Source organism: Schistocerca americana, chromosome 3, assembly GCF_021461395.2.
Source record: "Schistocerca americana isolate TAMUIC-IGC-003095 chromosome 3, iqSchAmer2.1, whole genome shotgun sequence".
In the NCBI taxonomy this organism is placed as follows: Eukaryota; Metazoa; Arthropoda; class Insecta; order Orthoptera; family Acrididae; genus Schistocerca; species Schistocerca americana.
Genome location: NC_060121.1, coordinates 421,068,635 through 421,095,246, shown reverse-complemented (window position 1 = coordinate 421,095,246; position 26,612 = coordinate 421,068,635). Strand labels below are relative to the sequence as shown.

Sequence of the window (26,612 nt, the reverse complement as noted above, 5' to 3'; positions counted from 1 at the left end):
TTTGTAGTAGCTAACCCGCACTCCTATTTTTTTATTCATTATTAAACCTACTCCTGCATTACCCCTATTTGATTTTGTATTTATAACCCTGTAATCACCTGACCAAAAGTCTTGTTCCTCCTGCCACCGAACTTCACTAATTCCCACTATATCTAACTTTAACCTATCCATTTCCCTTTTTCAATTTTCTAACCTACCTGCCCGATTAAGGGATCTGACATTCCACGCTCCGATCCGTAGAACGCCAGTTTTCTTTCTCCTGATAACGACGTTCTCTTGAGTAGTCCCCGCCCGGAGATCCGAATGGGGGACTATTTTACCTCCGGAATATTTTACCCAAGAGGACGCCATCATCATTTAATCATACAGTAAAGCTGCATGTCCTCGGGAAAAGTTACGGCTGTAGTTTCCCCTTGCTTTCAGCCGTTCGCAGTACCAGCACAGCAAGGCCATTTAATAATAATAATAATAATAAAAGACTGTAACGAGTAGGTGCCTTAAATATACTGTACACTGTATTCACGCAATGCTAGTTCTACAAAGCAGCAATCTGTCTCACAGACCGACTGTAATGAATTTCTCTTTAAAAGAAGACATGCTCTAATCTGCGGTAAACTCAAGATCAGTGAGTGAGCCCCTATCTGTCTATCCAGCTATGTGACAAGGCACTTCTATAGGCTGTTTCACAACATAGTACCAGCCCTGCCGCAGCACATGCTTTAAATCTGTTGCAACACCACATACAGATACATTCCGGCAGCATTTATTTTTAGATAAATACATTAATGAAAAGACAATGGCTACTTCTGAAATACAACATTATAGAGTAAATAATATTAACATAGGAATGGAAGTCAGGATCCTACTACAAACACAGAACTGAATGCCTGTTCATGTCAATGTATGTCAATGTATGTGCCTCCACTGCTATTTGTAAAATGAACCCCATACAGTGCAATCAATCTGTAGAATTTAAAGTTTGTTCTTACTTTGTATTCCAATTAAATGGTAGTTTCTTGGAAGGGTTTTGTTGAAACACAACAATTATTGCAACACAAAGAATGTTATAAAAGTAATTTCGGGTGTTGTATTAGTCTGATTCGCACTACTTTTTTGTCACTGTCTTCACAAACATATCTGAAAAGTACTTGCACAATGTTATGCATATTGAGTATTTAGTCTATTATCAGCTGTCAAAAAGGTTACATGTGTTTTGGTAGTAGCAACAATATTTTGTTTTGTATTTAAATATGTTAGAGAATCTGTATTAAATTTTGTTACAAGAATGGAATGAAGTGTGTCAAATTTTTAGAAATGGTAAATATTTTGAGGAGTATATGAGTAAAACAGGAGATTATAAGTGGTACAAACATTTCAAAGCAGGCCTTAGAGCACAGCAGTTTTACAAGCATAGGTGAGATATAAAATGCATAGTTAAGAGAGCTATAAACATCCCAAAGAAACAGTTCCAAAAGTGTTTCAGGAATTGGAAAAAGCATTGACACAAATGTATAGTATGTAATGAGGAATATTTTGAATAGGATAACATTGCTGTAGATTAACAAATAAAGTTATTATCAAAAAATAAAAATTAATATATGAACTCACCTTGAATGTCAAGCTTTTTACATAGAAGTCCATAATCAGTATACATTTTTTGAAGGAAATTTCAGCAGTGCTCTGGATATGTATTGCATGTGCGTTTTAAGCAATGTCTCTTAGAATCAGGTGAATAGTAACTGAGACAGATTTGCTTTGGACCACATTTGACTGCATTTACCTTGGAAAACTGTTTAACACTTTTACTACCATGTAGTAAATTTCAACCAAGAGAAACTATATGAACACAGTCTGGTTTGAAAGCACACAATGTATTTTTTTAAGAAATTATTCATTGCCTATTTATATACATCATATTTTAGAGGTCACCATCAGCAGTGTGACTGTCAAGATTGTCGTCAACACTTTTTAGCTTAATAATTATGGCACCTAGTATGTCTTCAAAAATCCCATCCCATAATGTCGGCACTATTTTTAGTTTTATTTGTAAGTTCTCCATCATCATTTGTTGTATAACCGATTTTGTGAAACTGTCTATGATGATGGGTTTCCTCCCAAAATTATTAGTTGTCCTTCGTGGCGATTCCAGTAAACCATGTGGTTTATTTTCGCTTTCCTTTCTTATGTGTCCTATATACCAAAGTCTATCTGCAAGTACACAAAGTTATCTGACTGACACTGGCAACTAAGATCCCACGAACAGAATCCGCATCGTATACCACTGTATGCCAATCTACTCCACTAGAACAGGTAATGGCAGACTGATTTTGGATGCCCCTGTACTGAGGCTGTAACTTTTGTGCAATAATTTTATTAGCTATTGGTCAGTTTGTACATTATGGTCATTATAAAGCATTTGTGTGGAAGTGTTCAAACATCTACAGATTGTAGACCATTTATGAAGTAAGGCGTTGGCAAAAATGTCAAGGCCATGCTTAAGTTTTTTGTCTTAACATGTGGTCTATGAACAGTGGATGTATGACCATTTACACAAAAACTTTTGATAATGCCAAAAAACAAACTTGCCAACAGCAAAGAAAAGTATTATATGAAGTCACAGTTGCAGCAGCAACAGCCTTTAAGCAGTATTTGATCTCCATGTGGATCCAAGTAAAAAGAACACACACACACACACACACACACACACACACACACACACACACACACACACACACACACACACACAGAGAGAGAGAGAGAGAGAGAGAGAGAGAGAGAGAGAGAGAGAAGGGGTGGGGGGAGGGGGGGCTGGAGGAGATTAACCATTTACATAAAATTATCAGTTTTCTACCTGGCCGAAAGAGAAATTAAAAGAAATTACAAAAAGACATAACAGAAACTTACCACTTTCTTCTGAGCAAGTTTCTTCTGTTTCTCTCTTTCTTTCTTCTCCTTCTTCTTCTGTGCAGCAGTCTTAACAGTACTTTCAAGTTCCTCACCATCAACTACAGTCACATCATCGTCATCAAGTTCCACGTCTTCAACGTCAATTTTAGATTTCTTCTTACTTTTCTTTTTAGAATCTTTCTTCGCCCCTAAATCACCATCTGCACTAACTTTTTTCTCCTCTGTACCTTCAACCTGTTCTTTCTTCACACCTGAATATTCCATCTCCAGTTCAGCTAACATTCTCTCAATGTCCTCCTCATCATCTTCATCCTTCTTCCGCCTGGCTTTTTTCCCTTTCTTGCCACCACTCACTGCACTTTTATCTTCTTTCGTCCTTTCACTATCATCCTCAAAACTATCAGTCCTAGACACCACCTTTTTATTTGACTTTGCCTTTTTTACTTCACGCGTGTCTTCTTCTGAGTCTCTATTCTTATCCTTATCACTAGCTGAGCCAGAGTCACCATCATCTACATCCAACAAAGCAAAACTTTTCTTAGCCCCCTTTTTTTTATTCTGAGAGACAGGGGTTTTAGATTTTTCTTCACTCTCACTATCTTCATCTTCATCAGCCACCATAATTTTTTGCTGTTTCTTTGCCTTTGAAGGTTTAGAAGGCTGCTTTACGGTATCATCATCTTCATTGAGATCAGCTCCTTTATATTTCTGTGGAAAAGAAGTCAAATAAATGTTCACATTTATATATAAAAAAAAACTAACTTCAGATGTTATAATAAAACCTCAATTTTTACTTAAAATCACCACCAACAAAAATTTCTCATTTTTTGTTAATTAAACAAAACACACAACTAAGAAAAATTAATTTGTACTTCCAGACAAACAGTTTACTGCAGTTCACACCAAGCATACAAATGTACATAATATTTGCAAGACTTTATACTCTACTGTTGAATGTCAAGAAAACAAGAATTACAGTTACTACACCTACCACTACATGGGATATTTCAATGCTCAGTTATCTTGGCTCCAAGATGGTGACTGAAGCCACAAAATCCTTGTTACCTGACAGAAAGGCAATGTCAAACCTTGACAGGGTGTGTACGTTGACAGATTTCCCTGTTAAAAATACACTTTTTCCCAGGTGAAAATACACTGTACACTGGGTGAAAGTACATCACCCCCAATATTAAATGACAATACACTTTGCCTCGGAGTTTTAAACTGATCAATCCTTTGAATGGCAAAGGTTCCATATACCGGCATAGAACTTCCCAGCACTTAAGGAAACAAAATACAGCAATAAACAAGACATTTTGGAAAGACCTTTGCTGTGCAGCAACATGTTCACTGCATATTTTTGTGTTACGAAAGTATAAAATTTCTTAATCCAACATTGAGGTCACAACCTGCTTTGTTGATATGAGCTATAGAAAACCAATACACTGTTATCCCCACCAAATACTGCACGGTAGCTACAGAAGCACTTAAATCGAAATTGCGTTGTGTGATGCACTTTCATCAGCCAATCATAGCTCACGTCGCATGATCTCACCAGCCAATGACAGCAGATATTCAAAGCATAAGCTATGTGATGTAGTCAGCCAAACATCATCACTGTTCAGTAGTGTGCACAAACAAATAGGAAAACTCAATGGCTTAAATCAATGTACACACAGTATAGCTACTTGAAAAGCTAAGATTTCACATATAATGTTAGTCGTCAATAATTTTCAAGGGTGTGGTTGGTTAGGATCCTAAAGAGCACAGCTTAAATAACTGCAGCAGAATATTTCTGACAAGCATGATTATAAATTCCACTGTTTTACACTGAACATTTCGTGGATAACTTTAATGAAATACATGTTCTGTCGAGTGCTTTGACTTTTCCATAAAAAAGCCAATTAAACATAAAATTGCTCAAGAATTCACTTCTCCATTTTTAAAGGATAACTATACTTTTAGCTATCATTATTGTAAATTTGTTATAAACTAACCTTGAAGCTTGGTCTTTCTTAGCATGTATTACCCTTTAAATATATCAAACACAAATGTGCCAGTACAATTTTAAATAATGGCTTAAATGGCTGGTTTCTGGGCCCAACATTTTTCTAAGTGGCTGGTCTTCAAAGTGTTGTTAAGTTTTGAATGAGAGTCAAACACTCAATGATTTACGAAATTCTTCTCACATTCTCATACATAATATAATTCATCTTGCATCAAAGGGAATTTACTTTGAAAAGTAATGTCTCTCACACAACCATAAGCAATATTAGTAAACAGTTGTGACTTCATGCTCATTGAAAGCAGGTTCTTGTAACAAGGTATTGCATAGTTGCCGTCCTAAAGCCTTTGACACATTTTGCTGTCAGCAGATGCTTGTGTAGGCATTGTGTTTTGTTGTTGTAAATAGCAAATTTTCTTTGCATCTAAAGTTTTATTTTGGTGTTATTCTCTCGTTTGTGTGTTACTTGCTGTAGTGTTATTCTGCAGTCGTGAGTGACAGTAAAAATCTTTGTTAGAGTATCAGTTTGTACAGGTCAAAATTACAAAAATTTAACTGTAAACTAAAACAATGAAATATTTCTAAAATTCTAAAAAATTCCAAGGTTTCTCCCCGATCAAAAAGTTCCCGTGTTTTTCCCGGCTTTCCTGGAGCATATACACCCTGCTTGACAATGTTTTAAGGAGCTGAGGCATAACTTTAACAACAAAGATCCATACAGTATGGGCTCTGGTCTTTCCAATTGTGATAAAAGAATTGTGTGACACCTGAACCTTAACAAAGGCTGAACGGTGTAGAACAGAAACCTTTCAATTGTGGTGTTCAATGAAACTCCTTAGAATTCCACTGACCCCAACGTGAAAAAACAGGTCAGTATTACAACAACAAAAAAACCAGATGGCTCCCTGGAAGGTATGATACTGACAACAAAAACTGACCTACTTTGGGCACATTATGAGAAAACACGATTCACTAGAAAAGACATTAACACCATAGAAGATTAAACGCACTAGAACAGGACAGTAAAGAATGATATGTATCAATAGCATCACAAAAGTAATGGATTCCAACTTGGAAAGTCTACAAGGAAACATAGGATAGAAGAAACTGGCATGCCTTAGTCCATGGGATTATGGAGAGTTGGAACTGATTAAACAGAGAGAGACAGAGAGATAGAATAAAATTTCTAAATGTCCATATCATAACATCACCAATGAAAACTGTAGTAAAAATAAACTACAAGGCATAACTTAACAAATTTAATGATAATTTTACATATGGCACGAAATAAGATAGGTCTGATCACAAAAAGTATTAATTCATCTCAAGTTTGTAAAAAATTGCAACAATTGACAAACACATTTTGTGCGTGCTGGAAAAGGTACAAGCAAACCAATAGAAAATTATTCATGAGTGTAACAAATTTCAAGAAATGCTGACATTTATACTGATTTGTAATTTTCTGCAATGAGTTGTTAGGTTATGCAGGTGTTGGACAAAAATATGGAAAAACAAAAAACAACACAACACATTACTGTGACTAATACAGTGTAGGAACATATTGGCATTCAAAGCATCTTCCAGACATCTTGGAACAGATAAATACAGGTCCCATACAGTTTTCAAGAGAATCTCATACCATTCTTCCTGCATAATAGTGTCAAGTTCAGGTAACCATGAAGGAAGCGAATAGTGATCACACACCCTTCTCTCCTAAGTATACCACAAAGGCTCGATAACAGTGAGAGGTTGTGAATGGTAGCCAGGGGAGATGCGTCAACTCATCCCTGTGTTCACAAAACCAGTCTTCAACAATCTGAACTGTGTGAACAAGGACCCTGTCACCTTTGAGCACAACACTGGGTACTAACACTGTGTTAGGGAATGGGCCTGATCAATCAAAATGGTCACTTAATTCTTGGCACTAATGTGACCTTGCAGAGTAACGATGGGGCCCATGGAATACCTCGATATGGCTGTCTACATCACTGAACCCATACCATGTTTTTCTGTTGGGACATAAACTAAGACAGAAGTTGGAAACAGCATGAAACAAGACTCGGCCAACCAAATGACACTCTTCCGTTGGTCAATAGTCCAGGTTTTATGGTTCTGGTATCATGCACTGCTGTTTCAAGATTATGCATCACTTATGAGTGGTTTTGGAATTCGAGCTCACCCTGCAATTCCATACTTATGGAGATACATTTGTGTTTTTTGGTGCTGACAGGGTTTGTGAGTGTTACATTTGGTTCTGCAGTGACGTTTACAGCTGTGCTCTTCCCTTTTTTGGCCACAATCCCTCAACATACACTGTCATCTGCTTTATGATTAGTGGATGATGTTTTGCATTTTCAAAGTATGTGGTATAAATCTTCGATACAGTGCCACTTAAAACACCAAATACTTTTCTCCCTTGGCTACAGAAGCTCCCATCATATCAGTAATATTTTCCCATGTTTGAATTCACTTAGCTCCAACAGATGCACTAACAACAACACAGAACACTGTTCTGACCACAAGTGACACTTGCAACATATTGAAGATGTTAAGCAAATGCTCTTAAGGGTCAAATACAAAAGTGCAACCTGAAGTCTTGGCTAGCATCTGCATTTATGTTCAATCAATCATTACTTGCAGTATTTCAAAATTTTTGTCCGACCCCTGTACCTCACATTTGCCTCCTAGCTGAACTTACTATGAAGGACAATATTAATACTTTTCATTACCCATAACATGGGTGAATCACAGACTCCTCTCTTTCTACACACACACACACACACACACACACACACACACACACCCCTCAAGCGAAATATAGAGTATCACGTCAACAACAAAAGAATTGGTACATACAAGTTAAAAATAAGCTTGCTATTCTGAAGCACATAGTTCTCGGAGAAATTTTTCATGTTTATTATTTAAAAAATTTCAAGTGTGGCCAATAGAGATTTGTTTTTAGATTCACTATTAGACGTTCTAGTCTCAAGTGGTGGAAGAGGTATAGATAATGTAATTCCATTGTGATCTTGATCTCCATCCAAGTTTCCAGCTTGTAAAATTTAAGGAATATCTTCACATAGGACAAATCAGTTTTTGATATCCTGATCAAAGCAAGGATGCCAGTTTTCAAAATGGTTGTACTCAGGAATTGATCACTTGCATTTGGTACATCCTGGATGTCTTCAGTCTTCATGGAGGCAACACTAAATAGTTGTGCCCTTTTATCATATTTGCAGCTTCTCTCTGCACCACTGTCTTGCAGATCATCTTCCTTGACTTGATAATGCCAAAATCTCTGCCACAAGAACGTGTAAGTATCCAGACACTAAAAATTTCAAATAAACTGTTTCAAGATAGTTATTAGCTGTAACTGAAACAAGTACCATGAAAACTATGCAATTCTCTTTTAGTCCTGCAGTCCAGCACAATAATCACACCAAATCCGCAGAGATATTCTTTGGTAAGTGCATCCAGGTGTTACAATATTTCTGAACAGACAAGATGCAACCTCATTTCCACCTCATCCTGCTATGTTTCATCCCACAGACTCGTGAAACATCACCCATTTCCACCACATCCTGCTATGTGTTCATCCCATTAGACTCATGAAACATCTCCCAATTATACCAGTGAACAGTCACACACAGTAATCGATAACTGTTTGCTATAAAATATACTAAACCGGGTCAACATTGGTGTGAATATCACTTACTGCTTGTCCATATAGTGCATGGATAGTACTTTAAGGCATTTGAGATTCGGTCTTTTCAAATTCAAGGATTTCCATAGATTTTTCTGTTTTTCATAGACATAATTTCTTTTTGGCTATACTCTAAGCTTCTCTGGTCACAGGTAGTGCAGTATCTGAGCAGGAGCAGTACAATGAAAGCTTCTGTAAGTTTTTCTTAAAATTCACCAACAGAATCACGGATTAACACACACTGGATGAACTATCCAAAATTTAGTGTACATCCAGAACATACTTAAAGCAGAATTTAAGAATACCTTAATTACTTTGTACTATGGATAATGACTTCTTTTTCTTTTGGGAAAGAAGAAATTCAAGCTTCAATTAAACTGACATCCTGTTCCATAAATTTTAATTTACAGCGATGAGACAGAGATTTCGATTAAAAAATGTGTTGGTTAAGTATAATGGCTTGATACTTGTCTTCTAGTGAGCTGTGATTCAAGATTGTCACCATTTGGCTGCCTCCTTTTTATCTGAACAAGGTGTATTAGCCCAAAAACAAAACGGACTTCATTTTCTCACATTTGTTCACAGCACTGTTTACGTCTGTCAAGTTCTTTTATTCTTTGGCGCTTGAAGGAAGACTTAACACATGACCTAATAAAAGATAATTAAAAATTTATGCTTCCTTGAGAAGAACAGCCATGATGAGATATTTACCCTACATGACAATAAGATGTGTTTACATACTGGTTGGAAAGGTATATTCCTCTTTACATCCTGTCCACTTGATCAAATAAATATATTATTTCTAAAGCACTGTTGTGAGTGTAATAACAATGAAAAAGATGAAGATTCTTTTGGCCAAGTTTTGTCATGTGATATGGATTTACTACCTTCTCTGTGCCAAGCCCCACACACTTTCACCAAAATCATCTTTGAAGAGATGCCGAAACAAAGTAGTTACATATAGAGACTCGCTAGGATCACCATGCCATTGACATTTTACATGCCTCAGTTGTTTTGAGAAGAAGATAATTTGAATTTCACAATGGAGAAAGAATTTTGATGTTCCAAGAATAAAAACTAAGTAGTTCATGTCTACTATAAGCCCATACAACAAAGGTGCTGTCTATGAACTTAACAGGATCACCACTCCTGGCATCCATGAAAACTCCTTCTAATTACTTGATTAAGACATTCACAATGAAAGGAGCCTTGGCTGAACCTTCAATTTGTTGTAATTGAAAACTATGTACTGATTTGCAATCAAGATTTACTGAGAAAGTATGTGCTTGCCAACAGATAAATCACAAAATTGTCCTCTTTAGTATTTAATAGGAATGGAACAAGTACCGATTTCAGGCAGTGAAGGATACAGTTAGCCTTTCGAATAAATTTACAAGACTTTTCTGAGAATAGGTTAAAATTATCAACTCCTTAATACAGAAACTCATTCCATGGTGAGATTGGGGGCTATTTATTCTGAAATGGACAACACTTAAATGACCGTGGGAGATTTTACATGTCCTCATCTCAGATACTTTACAGACACCTCCGCCACACTCCATCACAATCTCTGTACAAGTATCATGAAGTGGGATAACAATAATGGAAAGTGATTATGTTTCGACAACAATATGGTGGATGAACTGGTAGGTACTGAATTAGTACTAATTACATACACTTTTAAGGCAGAAATCACATAATGGTACTTCAGAAAATGTGTGACAGAGCTGTATTTATCTTTCTTTTGTTATTACTCCCACTTTTGGTAATATACCATCTTCTCACTATCTGTATCAGACAAAAAAAAATTACCACAGAAAAAATGAACCATTATTATCTGATTGAGGGTGTACACAGAGTAATACCTGAAATAACACTAGTATTACTCACATGTCATTACAATTAGTGACAGAGAATGATATTTTAACTATAGGTTCTTCATAATTGTGCATCTCTTGCATGGTAGTAAATGTTGTAATGCAGAAAAAGTAAACACCCATTAAATGGCAACTAGTAACTAATTTTGATGAAGTGTGCATTTAGATAAAACAGGTACCGAATATGGCTGACCATGGAAGTCAACAACACACAGATGTAACATTGTTTTTCGCAGCATCGATTTACACACATTCTTTGACAATATAAAAAAAAAATCATAAATTTTGGTATGATTGATCACAGTTAATAACCTACAATACCGGTCAGTATTCAAATATACAAAGAGAGTGAACCAAAAATAACATTAAAGATAAACATTGAACAAAAGTAATTACAAAGTAACAATCACTATTATGACCATTCAAAGTCAGTTGTGACCCTAGAAAAGAGATAAGAATAAATCACAAACACTCTCACTCTCTTTCCCCCCCCCCCCCCCCTCTTTTTTTTTTGCAAAAGTCCGATAACAAATGAAAAGCTAGATCAGATTTAGGAAACCACTGATCAGGCACTAGAAATTGTTTCTGAGGAAGCAGGGCTGAAAAACAAAAAAAGGGCAGTGGGGAGGTTTGCACGAATACTGGGAAAAACTCAGCAGCACTGGATTCTGCACCATGTCTTGATAGGCTGTGTGTGGATGGTATTTAAATATTCACGTGGAACTGCCAGTAGTTCCTTGGGATACGTAGCCTGATTAAACACTGGAATGTGTGACTGATGACACAAGAAACTAAGTGAAACCCACGTTCTCAGAGCAGTACTGACACCATGTAGAAGTTATGGTTTACAACGTTATGGCATTCTTCACATGTGGGACAAAAAGATCAAGTAACATTAGTCTACCGACGCTGTTACAATGTGAAATGCGTTTTAAGTGTGCGGCACAAAGTAGCAAGGGAAACATACTGATGCACAGGAATCTATGTGCAACTTAAAACTATTGAAAACTATATGAAGGACAGAGTTCCACTAGGAATTAGTAAATCCTACAGGTGTAGGGTCAAAACAAAGCAAGATTTAAAAAAATTATGTACAATAAAGATTTCACCACGATTAACATACACTCAAATTAGTAACAAAATCAGAAGCATCAATGTGAGTATTTATTTTCATTTCTATTACTGCTACTGCTATTATTATTGTTGCTGTTGTTGCTGTTGTTAATGGCTTACTTCCGTTTTGCTTTTCTTTGATACACAGATTTCAGAACTAGCTCATCAAAACAGGTTGGTCTTTTTTTAGAGACGGGCCCCATTCAACCATATATTTAATTTAGTGTGAGTATGACCCAAGAAAGGTTTACAAACTTTAAGCTGATGAATTTTAATAGTTTGCGTGTAGGGGATCCCTGTTATGGCATAAAATTCCCCTACAGTCCAGAGCTGTAACCATGCCGCATCACTGTCAGCAGCCGAGGGTAGCTACCTGCCGACCCTACAACCCTCCGCCATGCGCCCACTTCCACATGAAGAGACCCCCCATTCCAGATGTTTCAATGCTGCCAAGAAACATGGCTTCTTCCACAATGGCCAGAGCTATACAGCTGCATTTAAACCTTGGTCCAAGCAAGGAGGTTACAATCAGCACAAGAGTGCTGTCCACATCACACCCTTCTCACAAGCTATCAAAAGAATCCAAGATGCCCCACATGGGAGTCGAGCCTAGTCTGACACACCAAGACGGCTCCCACCCTCCAGTAGTGATCGGTTCGCATCTCCAACTTGTGACATTGTGGTGTCACAAGCATGATGGTTGAGAGACAAAGAAAAAGGTACACTTCATTCCGATAACAGCAGACTGTAAAGCTGATTCCACTGGGACAGTAGAATATTTGAGTAGCAGTGAAGATCTTTGAATTTCACTCATGAGATGCATACATTCTGGTATCTTTGTATCATTTGTAACCTTGTTTCATTGTTTTTCAATGTGTCAGTTTTTGTTTCAGTTGTAGTATTTGATAAAGGCCTGATAATACTGTCTTCTGCCACTGAGGCGCTGCCACCTACTGCAAAGTGGGAAGACATCACTGTCTTACCCTATGCCCCAGTGGGGGCACCACAGGTGCTCAGTTACCATTGGCAATTTGGCTTCTGGTGTGCCAGCAACACTAGCTCAGCGCACTGCCACCAGGGCAGTGCAAGTACACTGTATGGAGCATCTAGCTCACCTGCCACTGCAATTGGGAATGTTACAAGATGACACTGAATCGCACCAGAGATGAAGGTGCACTCATATGGCATTCCAAGTTTAATAGGTTAATAAAGAACAATTTATGTTCACTGTTTGCTTCTCTACAGCTGTCCACAAAACCACACCCATCTCCCAAGCCATCAAAAGAACCCAGGATGCCCCAGGTGGTGGTCGAGTCCATCCTGAACACACTGAGATGGCTCTCTCCAAACTTTAGTGGTATATTCACACCTCTGATCCTCTAAATCTCCCAAATGAAGGGTGCCCAAATGTCACGGCGACATTTCAAAAATTTTGTTGTATTTCAGTGGATACTAGTGGTAAAGTTGCAAAATCTGGCAAGACAGCTAAACAGTTTGCACTGTGCACATTCTGTAAATTGTGTGTCATTTAGCTCACCATTTTTACTCCAAGTGCTACACAAAGCTGTCAATACATTCTTGTCATGACACATTTTCTCCCAAGTTGAAACAGCTTGATCCCTTTATGTAGTTGGTTTAAAAAATTCCCCTTTTGTAACCTTAGCAGTTTGTTTATAAAACCTGTAAGTTTCATCACTTTTGGTTTGACAACCGTTGAGATCAACGAGCGTGAAGTTGCCTGAAAACAGATTTGCTGGTAAAAGTAATTAATTTTTGAACCCGTGTCTGATCCCTTCTATTTGAAAGAGTACCTCTTTCTCTTTGAAATATCTAACTTTTAGAATGCTTTATTTCTTTAAGGTTTAAAACAATCCAGTACACTTCCTTCTACAAACGACTACTGCGTCATTCTAGAAAAAGTGTGACACAGATGATAAATTAATTTTTAACAAACTTAATCCTCCTTAACATCAAATTGACACTGAAGTTCTATATTTTATTGTTTTGCTATCAATTTCTCCCAGAAACAAGAAATTTTCAGAATACAGGACGGTGAACACAGCTATAAGTTCACCAAAAAATTACAGAAATGTTTGTATGTTGGTAGACTCATTTTCTGGCCACCTCTGTTTCTCAGGAGGAAGGTGATGCAATAATAATTAACTACAAGCTATTCCAACAATATGAGAAGCATTAATTGTTTTCTCAGTTGTATAACTGTATTTATTTTTGGTTATTCTATTTTCCACTGTGTGATGTCCCACAGGTCACATAAAAACAGAATATTTATGAAACATTTGGCTTATTCTGTTTTTCAACTTTTTAGAACTATATTACACAAAAAAGTAATTAACTTTAGGCTGCTAAATGCTGGAGAATTTTCTCCTGAACAAAAGGAACTGTTGTTGAGTCATTCTAGTTTATGAATGTACAATTTGTTATTATCATAAAGCTACTTTGCAGACAAAATCTGAATGTCCGCAAATATACTGTTGCAATCCTTTTTCGTTGAAGAATATCACAACTGGAAAAATCTGAGCTGCATAAATGCAAATTTGGCAAATCAGCTGAACAACTGAGTAAAAGTTGTGTTTAGCCCTCGAGCAGGTCTATAAAATGCACCAAATAAAAATAAAATGATTTTGCACAGTTCCATTTTTGTTTCACAACTGCAAACCCATACCTATTCCTTCATTATTTGCTTCATGTAACACAGTGATAAATTGTGTTGTCATACGTCCAAGTGAGCAGCAGTAATATAAAATATAAAGCGAGCTAGGTGAGAAAAAAATTTACGATCCGTGCAAAAAAATTACAGAGATTACAAACTAGCAACTTATTCCCACACTGAGGCAGTTTTCTAGGAGATACCTGGTAATCGAATAAGCAGCTGGCTGGGATATGATGCAACTGCACTGCTTAATGCTTTGAGTGGGTCGTTACTGTCTCTGTAACACCTGTCCTTAGCAATAGAGTGTTATAGTGAAAATTTATTTCATTATTGTTTAATAAAACAGTGGTTTAGCTCGAATAATATATGCTTATTTTCTCGTTGTTTAAATAAACTAAGATTAAACTGTGATTTTGATCATACATGACTTACCTTGGTAACATCAAGAAAGCTATTCTATACACGCATACAAAATGCACCGCGCGCCTGCTCACGATATGAAAAATGGCGCGCATACTCGAGTGTCAAGCAGTCACATGGAAATCCATAAGAAATTGGCTGATGTCACAGCTTCAGCTTTTGTCTGATGAAGATGCACAGATGGAAGCACATAATAAGTTTAAAAGCATTTTGAGTTCCATTGGGGGTGCTTCTCTTTAGAGAAATCAGTAAATGTGATTCAAAAGGCTATACAAAACACAATGTTAATTAGGTACAACATTTAATAAGTGACCAAGTAAGTGTCATCTGCTAGTGCCTTCCAACCTGATGAGTGGCAGCAACCAGCAGAAAAAGGTACAAAAGAGTGCATGAAACGGTTGTTTACTCAGCTGTTGTCAGACTGGAAAGAAAAAAAATGCAAACTTTTACTCATGGTGAGAAAATTCATTTTCCCACATTGGCATCAAGGTGTTGGTCCAGTAAAAAATCTCAATAGAATTTTGTGTGTCAGAGAGATAGGTTAAAGTAGACAAAACTTGAAGTGAAAAGAGTGTTGGTTTAAAGAGGGGCGGGGAGGGAGCAAACTGCTAGGTCATTGGTCCCTCGTTCCGATTAAAATAATTCCACAAGAGTGGGACTAAAATAATCGAGACAAAAAAACACAGCTGGAAGATAGGAGAAAACCACAAGAATAACAGAAGGACAACAAACACTAAAATGGACAAAACTGGACAAGAAAACCACAGAGACACACAAGAAACATGTAGAAGAGATCAAAACAAGAGATCAGATTACCATGGCTGGCTGACCATGAGAATAAAAAGGAGAAGCCAGCCACTCTGCAACACATTAAAACCTCCACCTTAAAAGGACTTTGGTGGAGGACACAGAGGGACAAAGGACATGCGCTAAAACTTAGATCAAATGAAAATACCCACCCTCACAAATAAAATGTAGAACTTAAGTTGCTGTTGAGACACTATTGCCCAACACCAAAGGTAGGGTGCTGGGAAAGTTAAAAGTCTGCCGCAGAATGGCTAAAAGTGGGCAGTCCAGCAAGAAGTGGACGACCGTCATTTGTGAGCCACAGCAACACAGAGACAACAGAGGACAACTGATTCCCTGCGAGACGACCACATGGAAGACTTCCACACACTCGTAGTCTCCTTAATGGCACGCAGGTTGTTTTGTGCGTACTGTTATGCCATTCCACCTCCCAAAGCCGAAAAACCCTGTGGCATAAGGCAGAACACAGGTCAGTTTCGAAGATGCCCATCTCCAGAAGCGGTTTCCGCGTAGTCTGTTTGGCCAGTCTGTCGGCAAGTTTGTTGTCTGGGATTCCAACGTGTCCAGGGGTTCACACAAACACCACTGAATGATGGGACCATTCCAGGGCACACATGGACTCCTGAATGGACGCTACCAAGGGATGGCAAGGGTAGCACTGGTCAATAGCTTGTAGGCTGCTCAGGGATTCAGTACTCAGAAGAAATGACTCATCAGGGCATGCGGGGATGTGCTCAAGAGCACGAGATATAGCCGTCAGCTCTAAAGTGGAAACACTGCAGCCATCTGGCAAAGAGTGCTGTTCAATATGTCCTCCATGAATATATGCAAAGCCTTTGTGACCATCAGCCATCGAGTCGTCGGTGTAAACCATTCATGATCCCAGTACATGTCAAGAACCAAGAGGAAGTGATAGCGGAGAGCCGCAGGGTTAACGGAGTCCTTAAGGCCATGCGAAAGGCCCAGAAGAATATGCGGCCTAGGTGTACACCATGGAGGGTGTACGTGAATGGACCTCGAGGAGAAGTGGTAATGGGAAGGACTCCAGTTCAGACAGAAGGGACCAGATGTGAACCACAATCGTAAGCCCTGACCTAGGTCACCGACGAGGGAGATGAACCGCCGTGGTTGGGGAAAGGAGATGGTAATTCAGATGTGCAGGAGAACTACGAACATGTGCAAGATAACTGGCGAGCAGTTGCGGACGCCTAACCTTCAATGGAGAGAATCCGGCCTCCACCAGGACACTGGTCACCGGACTCGTTCTAAAAGCTCTCGTTGCTAGGTGAACCCCACAGTAGTGCACTGGGTCAAGTAAATGCAATGATGAGGGCACCGCCAAACCATAAACCAGACTCTCATAGTCAAGGCAGGATTGAAAAAAGGCTCTGTAGAGCTGCAGCAGCGTAGAGCGATCTGCACCCCAGTTGGTGTTGCTCAGGCAGCAGAGGGCATTAAGGTGCTTCCAGCACTTCCGTTTAAGTTGACGAAGGTGAGGTAGCCAAATTAATCTGATGTCTAAGATCAGTCCTAAGAATCGATATGTCTCCACTACAGTGAGTGGATTGTCATTGAGGTAAAGTTCTGTTTCTGGATGAACGGTGTGACACTGACAGAAATGCACGACACACGACTTCGCAGCTGAAAACTGGAAGCCGTGGGCTAGAGCCCATGCCTTTGCCTTATGGATGGCTCCCTGTAGGTGTCACTCAGCACCACAAGTACTGGAGGAGCAGTACGAAATGCAGAAGTCATCCGCATACAGAGAAGGTGAGATGGACGGCCCTACAGCTGCTGCTAAACCATTAATAGCTACTAAAAATAGAAAGACACTCAATACGGAGACCTGCAGAACGCCAGTCTTCTGAATATGGGGAGAACTATGGGAGGCACCACCTTGGACATGGAAAGTACGGAGCAAAAGGAAGTTTTGGATAAAAACTGGGTGTGAGCCCCAGAGACCCCCACTCATACAATGTGGCAAGGATATGATGTCACCAGGTTGTGCTGTATCCTTTACATGAGTCAAAAAAAAAGAAAGACTGAAATCAGATTTTGGCATCTGGAAAAGGCTGTTCGGATGGTAGACTTGAGGGACACAAGATTATAAGTTGTAGAGTGACCCTGCCGGAAGCCACCCTGACATGGAGCCAGTTTGCCACATGACTCCAGGATCCAACACAACCTCTGACACACCATTCGTTCCAACAACCTACAAAGAAAGCTGGTGAGGCTGATGGGCCAGTAGCTATCCACATCAAGTGGGTTTTGACTGGGTTTGAGCACTGGAATTATGGTGCTCTCCGCCACTACAATGGAAAGATGCCATCGCACCAGATCTGGTTGAAGATGGTGAGGAGGTGTCGCTTGTAGTCATATGGGAGATGTTTAATCATCTGACTGTGGATTCTATCTAGCCTAGGAGCTGTCTCGGGGCAATGTGCAAGGGCACTGAGGAGCTCCCACTCTGTAAATGGGACATTATTGCGTTCACTGTGGCATGTAGTGAATGGGAGGAGTTTCCTTTCCATCCGCCGTTTAAGGGTGCGAAAGGCTGGGAGTAGTTCTCCGATGCAGAGGCTCAAGCATAGTGCTCAGCAATGTGCTCGGCAATCGCGTTTGCATCAGTACATAACATGCCATTGATGTTAATGCCAGGGACACCTGTTGGAGTCCGATACCCAAAAAGACATCTGATCTTCATTCAGGCTTGGGAAGGTGACGTATGGGACCCAATGATCAACAAATATCTCTCCCAACACTCCTGTTTCCGTCGTTTTATAAGCTGGCGAATGCAGGCACGGAGCTGCTTAAAGGCTCTCTAGGTGCTCTAGGGAAGTGTGCCGCTTATGTCGCTGTAGAGCTCGCCGATGCTGTTTAATTGCCTCAGCGACTTCTGGTACCCACAAAGGGACTGTCTTTCGCCGGGGCACCCTAAAGAATGAGGGATCGCGTTTTCCGCCACAGAAACCATCGCTGTAGTGACCAGCTCGACGACAACATCGATGGCATCATGTGGGGGAAATTCAGTGTTGACAGCAGAGGTGAAAGCTTCCCAGTCTGCCTTGTTTAAAGCCCATCTGGGTACGCGTCTGTGGGCATGACACCGGGGGAATGACAGGAAGATGGGGAAGTGGGCACTACCACACAGGTTGTCATGTGCTCTCCAGTGGATGGATGGGGGAAGGCCAGAACTGCAAACCGTGAGATCAATGGCCGAATATGTGCCATGTGCCACACTGAAAAGTGTGGGGGCACCTGTATTTAAGAGGCAGACGTCAAGTTGTGACAGTAAATTTTCGTACTCCCTACCTTGGCCAGTAAGCATGGCGTCACCCCACAAGGGGTTATGCTTGTTAAAATTTCCCAAAAGTAGGAAAGGTTTAGGGAGTTGATCAATCAGTGTAGCCAATACATTCAGGGGTACTGCACCATCTGGAGGAAGATATACAATGTAGACAGTTATTTCCTGCACCGTCCTTATCCTGACAGCCACAGCTCCAAGAGGGATTTGAAGTGGCCCATGTTCACTACATACTGAGTTCAGGACATAGACGCAAACTCCGCCTGATACTCTATTATAGTTGCAATGGTTCCTGTAATATCCCTTATAGCTGCGGAGGGCAGGTGTCGGCAATGCCGGGAACCAGGTTTCCTGGAGGACAACGCAGAAAGCAGGTGTAAAGCTTAACAGTTGCCTTAGCTCAGCCAGGTAGTGGAAAAAACTGCCGCAGTTCCACTGCAGGATTATGTGATCGTGAGACTCGGAAGGCATGAAACACTATAAGGCAGTCTATACCTCAGGGTCACCTGCTGCCACCAGATGAGTACTTGTGTGATAGACATTCACTGTGTCTGAGTGCCCAGAGAGATCTAGGTCTTCAGCGGACACCAGAATCTCCACCTCATCCTCAGACACAGAGCTTGTGGGTAGTGCTGGTTCTTGGGGGTCTTTTTCTTTTTAGGTTTATCTCGCTGCTCCTCTATGTTTGTCCGGCTGGGAGGGCTTCACTGATTCTCAGGGACTGAGGAGGACTGTGAAGCCCTACGACCAGCTACCTGTGGTTGCTTCAGCCACTGGCGGGTGTCAGCTTTGCCACTGGTCGGAAACTGGGAAGGGAGTCACCCAAGGGATCCCTTCCTGGAGAGAGGAGCCGAAGAAGACTTACACTTCTCTGGCTAAGAAAGGGAGGGGGGAGGGGGAGGGAAGGTGTTGCTCCTGAAGTAGGTTGTACAGGAGCAACAGGTAGGGAAGTGGCCCCCCTCCCACCATCAAGGGGGCAGGTGGAGTCTGACAGCTCTAAGAGCCAACTGTATGCAACAGAACAGAAGATGGTAGAATCATTGTCATAGCAGTAGCATACGTTGACGCAATATGCACAGGATGTAGCCTCTCATATTTTCTCTTAGCCTCAGTGCAGGTCTGCCAGTCCAGGGTCTGCTATTCCATTATTTTTCTTTCTTTTTGGAGAATGCTGCAGTCTGGCGAGCAAGGTGAATGGTGCTCTCCACAATTGACACAGATGGGAGGTAGGGCACAGGGAGTATTGGGATGTGAAAGACGTCCACAGTCCCAACAGGTGACGCTGGAAGTACAGCGGGAAGACATATGGCCGAACTTCCAGCACTTAAAGCACCGCATCAGGGGAGGGATATACGGCTTTGTGTCACAGCGGCAGCCCAGCACCTTGACCTTCTGTGGTAATGGATCACCCTCGAAGGCCAAGATGAAGGCATCAGTGGAAACCTGATTATCCCTCAGACCCCACGCACTGGACAAAACAGACACCTAGCCACTCTAAATTGGCGCGCAGCTCATCGTCAGACAGCAAAAGAAGGTTCCTGTGAAATATGATATCCTGGACCACATTTAAGCTCTTATGGGGTGTGATGGAAACAGAAATATCCCCCAGCTTGTCACAGGCGAGTAATGCCCATGACTGGGCAGAGCATGCTGTTTTGATCAAGACCAACCCTGACCACATTTTGGACAAGCCCTCCACCTCCCCAAACTTGTCCTCTAAATGCTCCACAAAAAACTGAGGTTTCATTGACAAGAAAGATTCCCCATTAACTCTCGTACATACGAGGTACCAGGGTGAATAAGCTTCGCTGCCGTCCTTAGCCTGGCATTCCTCCCATTGACAAAAAATTTAAATCACTGCAACACTAATGCTGTTTTTACATTAATGTAAATACATCAGTTTTGGAACCATAATGATACTGAAACATGAGGCTTAGAAAAACTGCCAAATCCCCCAAATGCTTCACAACTTGTTTAAGAAACCTACGCAAGGCTTGGGAACAGTTATAAGCAACCCAGTAACAACTATCAGAGCTGAGAACTTGGAACAAGTTCCCAACCTATGGTGAACTTGTCTGGCTTTTGAGTGTGGCCTTTGGTGATGAAGAGGCTAGTTTTTTACTTACTGGTAGTGACAGTAGCAACACTATGACTGTTTTCAGATACCACAAATGGCTACAGTACGAGACTGAATACCCTTCACAGCATAGCTGTGGTGGCAGAGTGATCTTTAATATAGAAGTTGAAAATGTGGTAGATAAAACGCAAAGCAAATGAATGTGAAAGCCATGTAAAGGTTGTGATAAGAGATTGAGCTGTTGTGTAGCCTAAAATTTGTATTAGCACCTTACTAAAGCATTTTTCATCACAAAAATTAAAACTGCAAGATAAATTCAGAAAACCCAGGTAACTCAGGTAACAGGCAAGTCCCTGCCATGTGTTTTGATAGATACATACGGTGAAACAAAACCCCAATACACTTTCAGAAGTAGCAGTGCAAACCAAAACAAGACAAGAGGTCCAGTAAATATGGAATCTAAAATGCATACCTTAAGAGCTATGAGCACTTATTCAGGAGAAGAGATATCTCCCTCAGTATCAAAGATGAAGTAGTGTTTATAGCTCTTCCAGTATGCATTTCAAAAACCATGTTTACTAGGTATTTTTTTTCTTGTTTATGTTCATACCACCATCTCTGAGAGGTTATTGGTGGAACTCTCTCTCTCTCTCTCTCTCTCTCTCTCTCTCTCTCTCTCTCCCCCCCCCCCCCCTCCCCCCTCCGCCCTACATAAAATACATGGGGAAACACAACTTGTACCCTCCTAACCATTGATTTGCATGACAAACTTTAATGGATAATTACTGACCTTTACAGTAAAAACCATTATTGGAAACTGACTATTTTGTGGAGAAAAATATGTTCTTTCAAACAGTAATTAAAGCAAGTATGCATTAGGTATCCCTTTTGAAACAAAGGGTTCAAAAATTACTTTTGTAGCAAATCTATTTTTGGGTACATTCATTCATCAGTCCCAAGAACTGTAACCCAAAAAGTGATAATCAAGCTACTAGGCATTAAGGTCAAAAAAGAGGATTTCTTTTAAACTAACTAGCCTACATAAAGATATCAAGGTAGTTCAACTTGGGAGAAATTTTGTCATGGCAAAATTTACTGACTCCTTTCTATGGCACTCTGAGCAAAAATAGTGAGCCAAAAAGACATAAAACTTACAGAAAGTGCACAACACAAACTATCTGACTACCTTGCCACATTTTGCAGCTTTATCACAGTTATCCAGTGAATTACAGCACTCTGAAAATTATTGAAATGTCGCCGCACCATTTGTGCACCTTTCACTTAAAGAGGTCCCTACACACAAAGTATTACATTTTACACATAAAAATTTGTAAATCTTTCTTTGGTCATTTAGTAAATCTGCACACAAAATTACAACAAAATATGATATTGTCCAGTGGGGTCCATTTCTAAAATTAGACCACTTGATGTGGAATTATCTTTTATTCAAAGCTCCGTTGGAAGAAAAAGTGTAGACAGATGAAAGAAATTCTCAACAGTGCAACCACTTATCGTCCACTCACAAAAAGCTAAGAAGAAAAAGCATAAGAGTAACTAACAGAGGGACACGTACATGAATCGGTACTAATGTGCAAAGTTCACAGCACTGCAAAAAAAGTCGTTTTTCAATACAGATTTCTAAGAAACTCTTTTCAGTCCATTGTATAACATCACACATTTTTAACCAATCTCAATGTCACACATCTTTAAACAATCTGCTTTTTTTTTGTTTTCAGTCATTGAAAAAATGGACCTTAATGTTCTGAAAACTTTTACCTTAGGCTGCTTTTTTCCTGCACGTTCTGTATCGATATGCAGGTCCTCTAGCTTTTTATCGACACTGTCTCCCTCGTGGTCGTCGTCATCATCGTCCTTCTGTTTCTTTTTCTCCTTTTTTACCTTCTTCTTCTTTCCTGATTCATCTTCATCACTATCAGTCTCACGATCACCACCATCTTTGTGTTTTTTCTTCTCCTTCTTTACCCTTTTCTTCTTTGTTGGATCATTTTCATCATCTATATCTTCCAAATCCTGTTCATTTTCATCCTTATTCCTGAAACATAATTTATTTGAAAATTAAATACTTTATCAAATATTGAACATAATGACAGTAATAGCTTCGCGAGGTACAAGTTTTTGTAGAATTAACATATTGAAAAAACCTAGTTAAGAATATGCCGCACAATGGTAATTCCATATTATTTGTAAGGTCTACACTACCAAATATTAGTATATTACTTTTTGTGAATATAGCTACACTGCCTACAATAATGGCTAGTCTTATGGTTTTCAAAACTTCACAATACTAGCTGAATGACAGAAGACCTCACCTATCGACCTCGCCAATCCCAAACACAAGAGTACTGGGAGACACTTCTTTTTGTAATATATCTAAAAACAAAGATGATTTAACTTACCAAACGAAAGCATTCATATGTTGATATGACACACAAACACACACACACACACACACACACACACACACACACACACACAATTCAAGCTTTCGCAACCCACGGTTGCTTCATCAGGGAAGAGGGAAGGAGATGGAAAGGCGAAATGATGTGGGTTTTAAGGGAGAGGGTAAGGAGTCATTCCAATCCCTGGAGCGGAAAGACTTACCTTAGGGGGGAAAAAAGGACAGGTATACACTCACGCACACACACATATCCATCCGCACATATACAGAATATTCTAATATTCTAATATTCTAGTTAGGTAAACATGTATCAAGGATGATAATCAAAGAGGGCTAGGATGCATCTCGATTTAATTGGACCATTTGGAGAATTGCTGGGGGGTGGGGGACTATGCACGATGTCCACAACAATTTTCACAGCCAGATCCAAGCAAAATATCTGAAAATTCTAGGAAATTCCAACACCAGTAGGGTGTTCAAATTGAAGACAACATACAGAAAGAAAAAACTGAAATTCCACACTTAAAAATGCATACACACATACACACAAATGAGAGGTAACGAAATAAGTATGACAAGCCATCACATCTCGACTGTATCCCTACTAGATTTTGCACTGAATACTGTGCAAAGTTAGAAACACTTCTACATTGTTTTTGTGGAGACACACTGGAGCAGTGAACAGTCCCACTGGAGAAGACTGTACATCACTCATGTTTGTAAAAATGGTGAAAGAATGCATGCATAGAATGCCACACCAATATTTTTACGGTCAGTCTGTTGCAGAATCTTAGAGCACATTCTAAGCTCTAACTTTAAAATGTTCCTTGGGCAAAGAGAAGGTTCTGTCAACTAATCTGATTGAATTCAGGAAAAACTACTCAGTCAACTTTTTCACACAGTATCTTGCAAATAATAGGTGCATTTCACCTCCTAGATTTTCAACACTGTACAACATTGACAGTTGATGTCTGAGGTAGTACGTGGTGCCCTCTTCACAAACACATGACGACTTGAAGAATGTTTGACTAACAGAACACAGTATGTTACACAGCACTTGTGCAGCAAGAGTGAAAGCAAAATTGGGTGTGTAACAGGGAAGCATTACAGGATAACTAGAATTCTCAATACTCATACACAGTTCATTAAATAGTTTCAGAACCAGTAACATACTGTTTGTTGATAATGCTGTTGTCTACAGGGCAGTATCATCACTGGATGACTATAACAAAGGCAATATTGACAGGCTCAAATTACAATATTAGTAATAAAAATCTAGAGCTAATTACGAACTAGTATGAAATCTTTGTCTTTAAATATGTCTGCTTGTGTCTGTATGTGTGGATGGATATGTGCGTGTGTGCGAGTGTATACCTGTCCTTTTTTCCCCCTAAGGTAAGTCTTTCCGCTCCCGGGATTGGAATGACTCCTTACCCTCTCCCTTAAAACCCACTTCCTTTCGTCTTCCCCTCTCCTTCCCTCTTTCCTGATGAGGCAACAGTTTGTTGCGAAAGCTTGAATTTTGTGTGTATGTTTGTGTTTGTTTGTGTGTCTATCGACCTGCCAGCGCTTTTGTTCGGTAAGTCACCTCATCTTTGTTTTTATATATAATTTTTCCCTAGTATGAAATCATGTGAACACATGAAATCAGTTGCACAGATGGTGATTTGAGGGGAGGGTTCTGCGGAAGTGTAGTGCAACTCCAGAAGGAAGTACCACACAAGACACTAGTGCAACCAGTACCACATAATTCCTCTAGCAATTGCTGTCCTTATCATATACACGTAATAGCAGCTGTAGAGGTTGTGATTTTCAGTCTAAAGACTACTTTGATGCAGTCTCCATATTAGCCTATGTACTGCAAGCCTCTTCACTTTGATCAACTCTAGCATTTGATACCACTCATTGGGTTTGAGCCATGACATCAAGTGTGATGTCATTTGTTTGCAATGTGAAGCTTTTAAGTGTCCAAAGATTAAATATCTACGGATGTCTCAGAAACTGGAGAAAACTGTGATTACAATTAACATGAACAGTGAAGTATGTGTGCGATTTACATTTATTTTGAATTGGAGGTAAACAAATTTTATTTTCGTAAATTAAACTTCTGTTCAGTGTGGTAACCCCTTTTAGTGATCAATGTTATGTCGTCTTATAGTTGTGTGACACATGTATCTTCTCTTTTATTTCTATGGTACATACCCTTCTTTCTTATAATGTACATAATATAAGGTACATGACTGGTTTGATTAGTTGGTTATTTTGGTTTTGAACGTACCGTGTATTTTTTGCAACATGGAACCAAAATTAATATGCAATAGCTGAATGATGTGGAGTGAGATGGAATGTATGGAATACACCGTGAAATTTTTTTTTTTTTTTCAAATGTTAGGAGACAGTACGGAACTTTCTAAATGTCAGATATGTGGCAACAAAATGAGATTGACAAAGGTATGCTGTCAACATTCTTCAAACGTCTACATGTGATGGTGTCATCAGAATAATATGTGGCGGTCCATCAGGCACAAAATGTGGTTTGAGGCTTCAAGATTCAGCCTTTATGTTATAGTTAAACTGATGTACTATTTTTGTTACAACTCCTCAGTTTAACGTGTGTTTCCGAAAAGTACAGTAACTGATCAGTTTTTGTTCTGTAAAAATGTCTGCGAGGAATTCATTAGGTATAGTGGATCATTAGCAGGTCAAGGGGTGATAATGGAAGTAGATGAGTTGAGCTCTAGTAAGAAGAAGAGTGGTAGCGAGCCATAAAGTTGTTGGACTTTGTGGCTTTGGGGCTGTTATTTCTACCGAGAGTAGTAATGATGATTTTTTTTCAGGTTGTTTAAAATCACAGTAAGCATGTTTTGACATTCTTAATAGAGGTATATGTATCAGAGAGGCATAAAATCATGTTGGTTGAGTTCGTTTCCTATAAGGGGTTGAACAGCAGGGGATATAATCGCCATGTTGGGAACCACAATACTGAATTTAAAGACAGTGACACTGAGGCCTGTACTAATGCTACTAAGTGACACTGAGGAACTTTAAAATCTGATGTTTGGAGAGGTAAAAGATTGTATTCTGACCCACAGGCTCATCTTTATGAGTACTGTTGGCAGAAAATATTCCACATGAGTATTATATCTTTCGGGTGTTTATAAAGTTATACATACAGGCTCCAGCTTGTAAGTTAAATGGGAATGGATGGCAGGCCCTTTTTTTTTTTTTACATTATCTGTGTCAATGAGTCTCAGTCTTTCATGCATGGGGAATTTGGCATCTGGTAAGTTCAATTCTCAGTTATGTTCA

At 39.5% G+C, this 26,612-nt stretch overlaps 1 protein-coding gene across 4 annotated transcripts in view; it reads right to left on the bottom strand.

Moving 5' to 3' along the window:
- LOC124607491 (eukaryotic translation initiation factor 5B) overlaps nt 1-26,612 on the bottom strand; it is a 426,670-nt gene that overhangs the window by 371,187 nt on the left and 28,871 nt on the right. For all 4 annotated transcript variants that reach the window (XM_047139867.1, XM_047139864.1, XM_047139868.1 and 1 more), the window contains exons 3-4: nt 22,661-22,937; nt 2,905-3,615 (exon numbers count right to left, since the gene is read on the bottom strand). In XM_047139867.1, the coding sequence (XP_046995823.1) occupies nt 2,905-3,615; nt 22,661-22,937 (988 nt within the window). The remainder of the gene's footprint in view (nt 1-2,904; nt 3,616-22,660; nt 22,938-26,612) is intronic.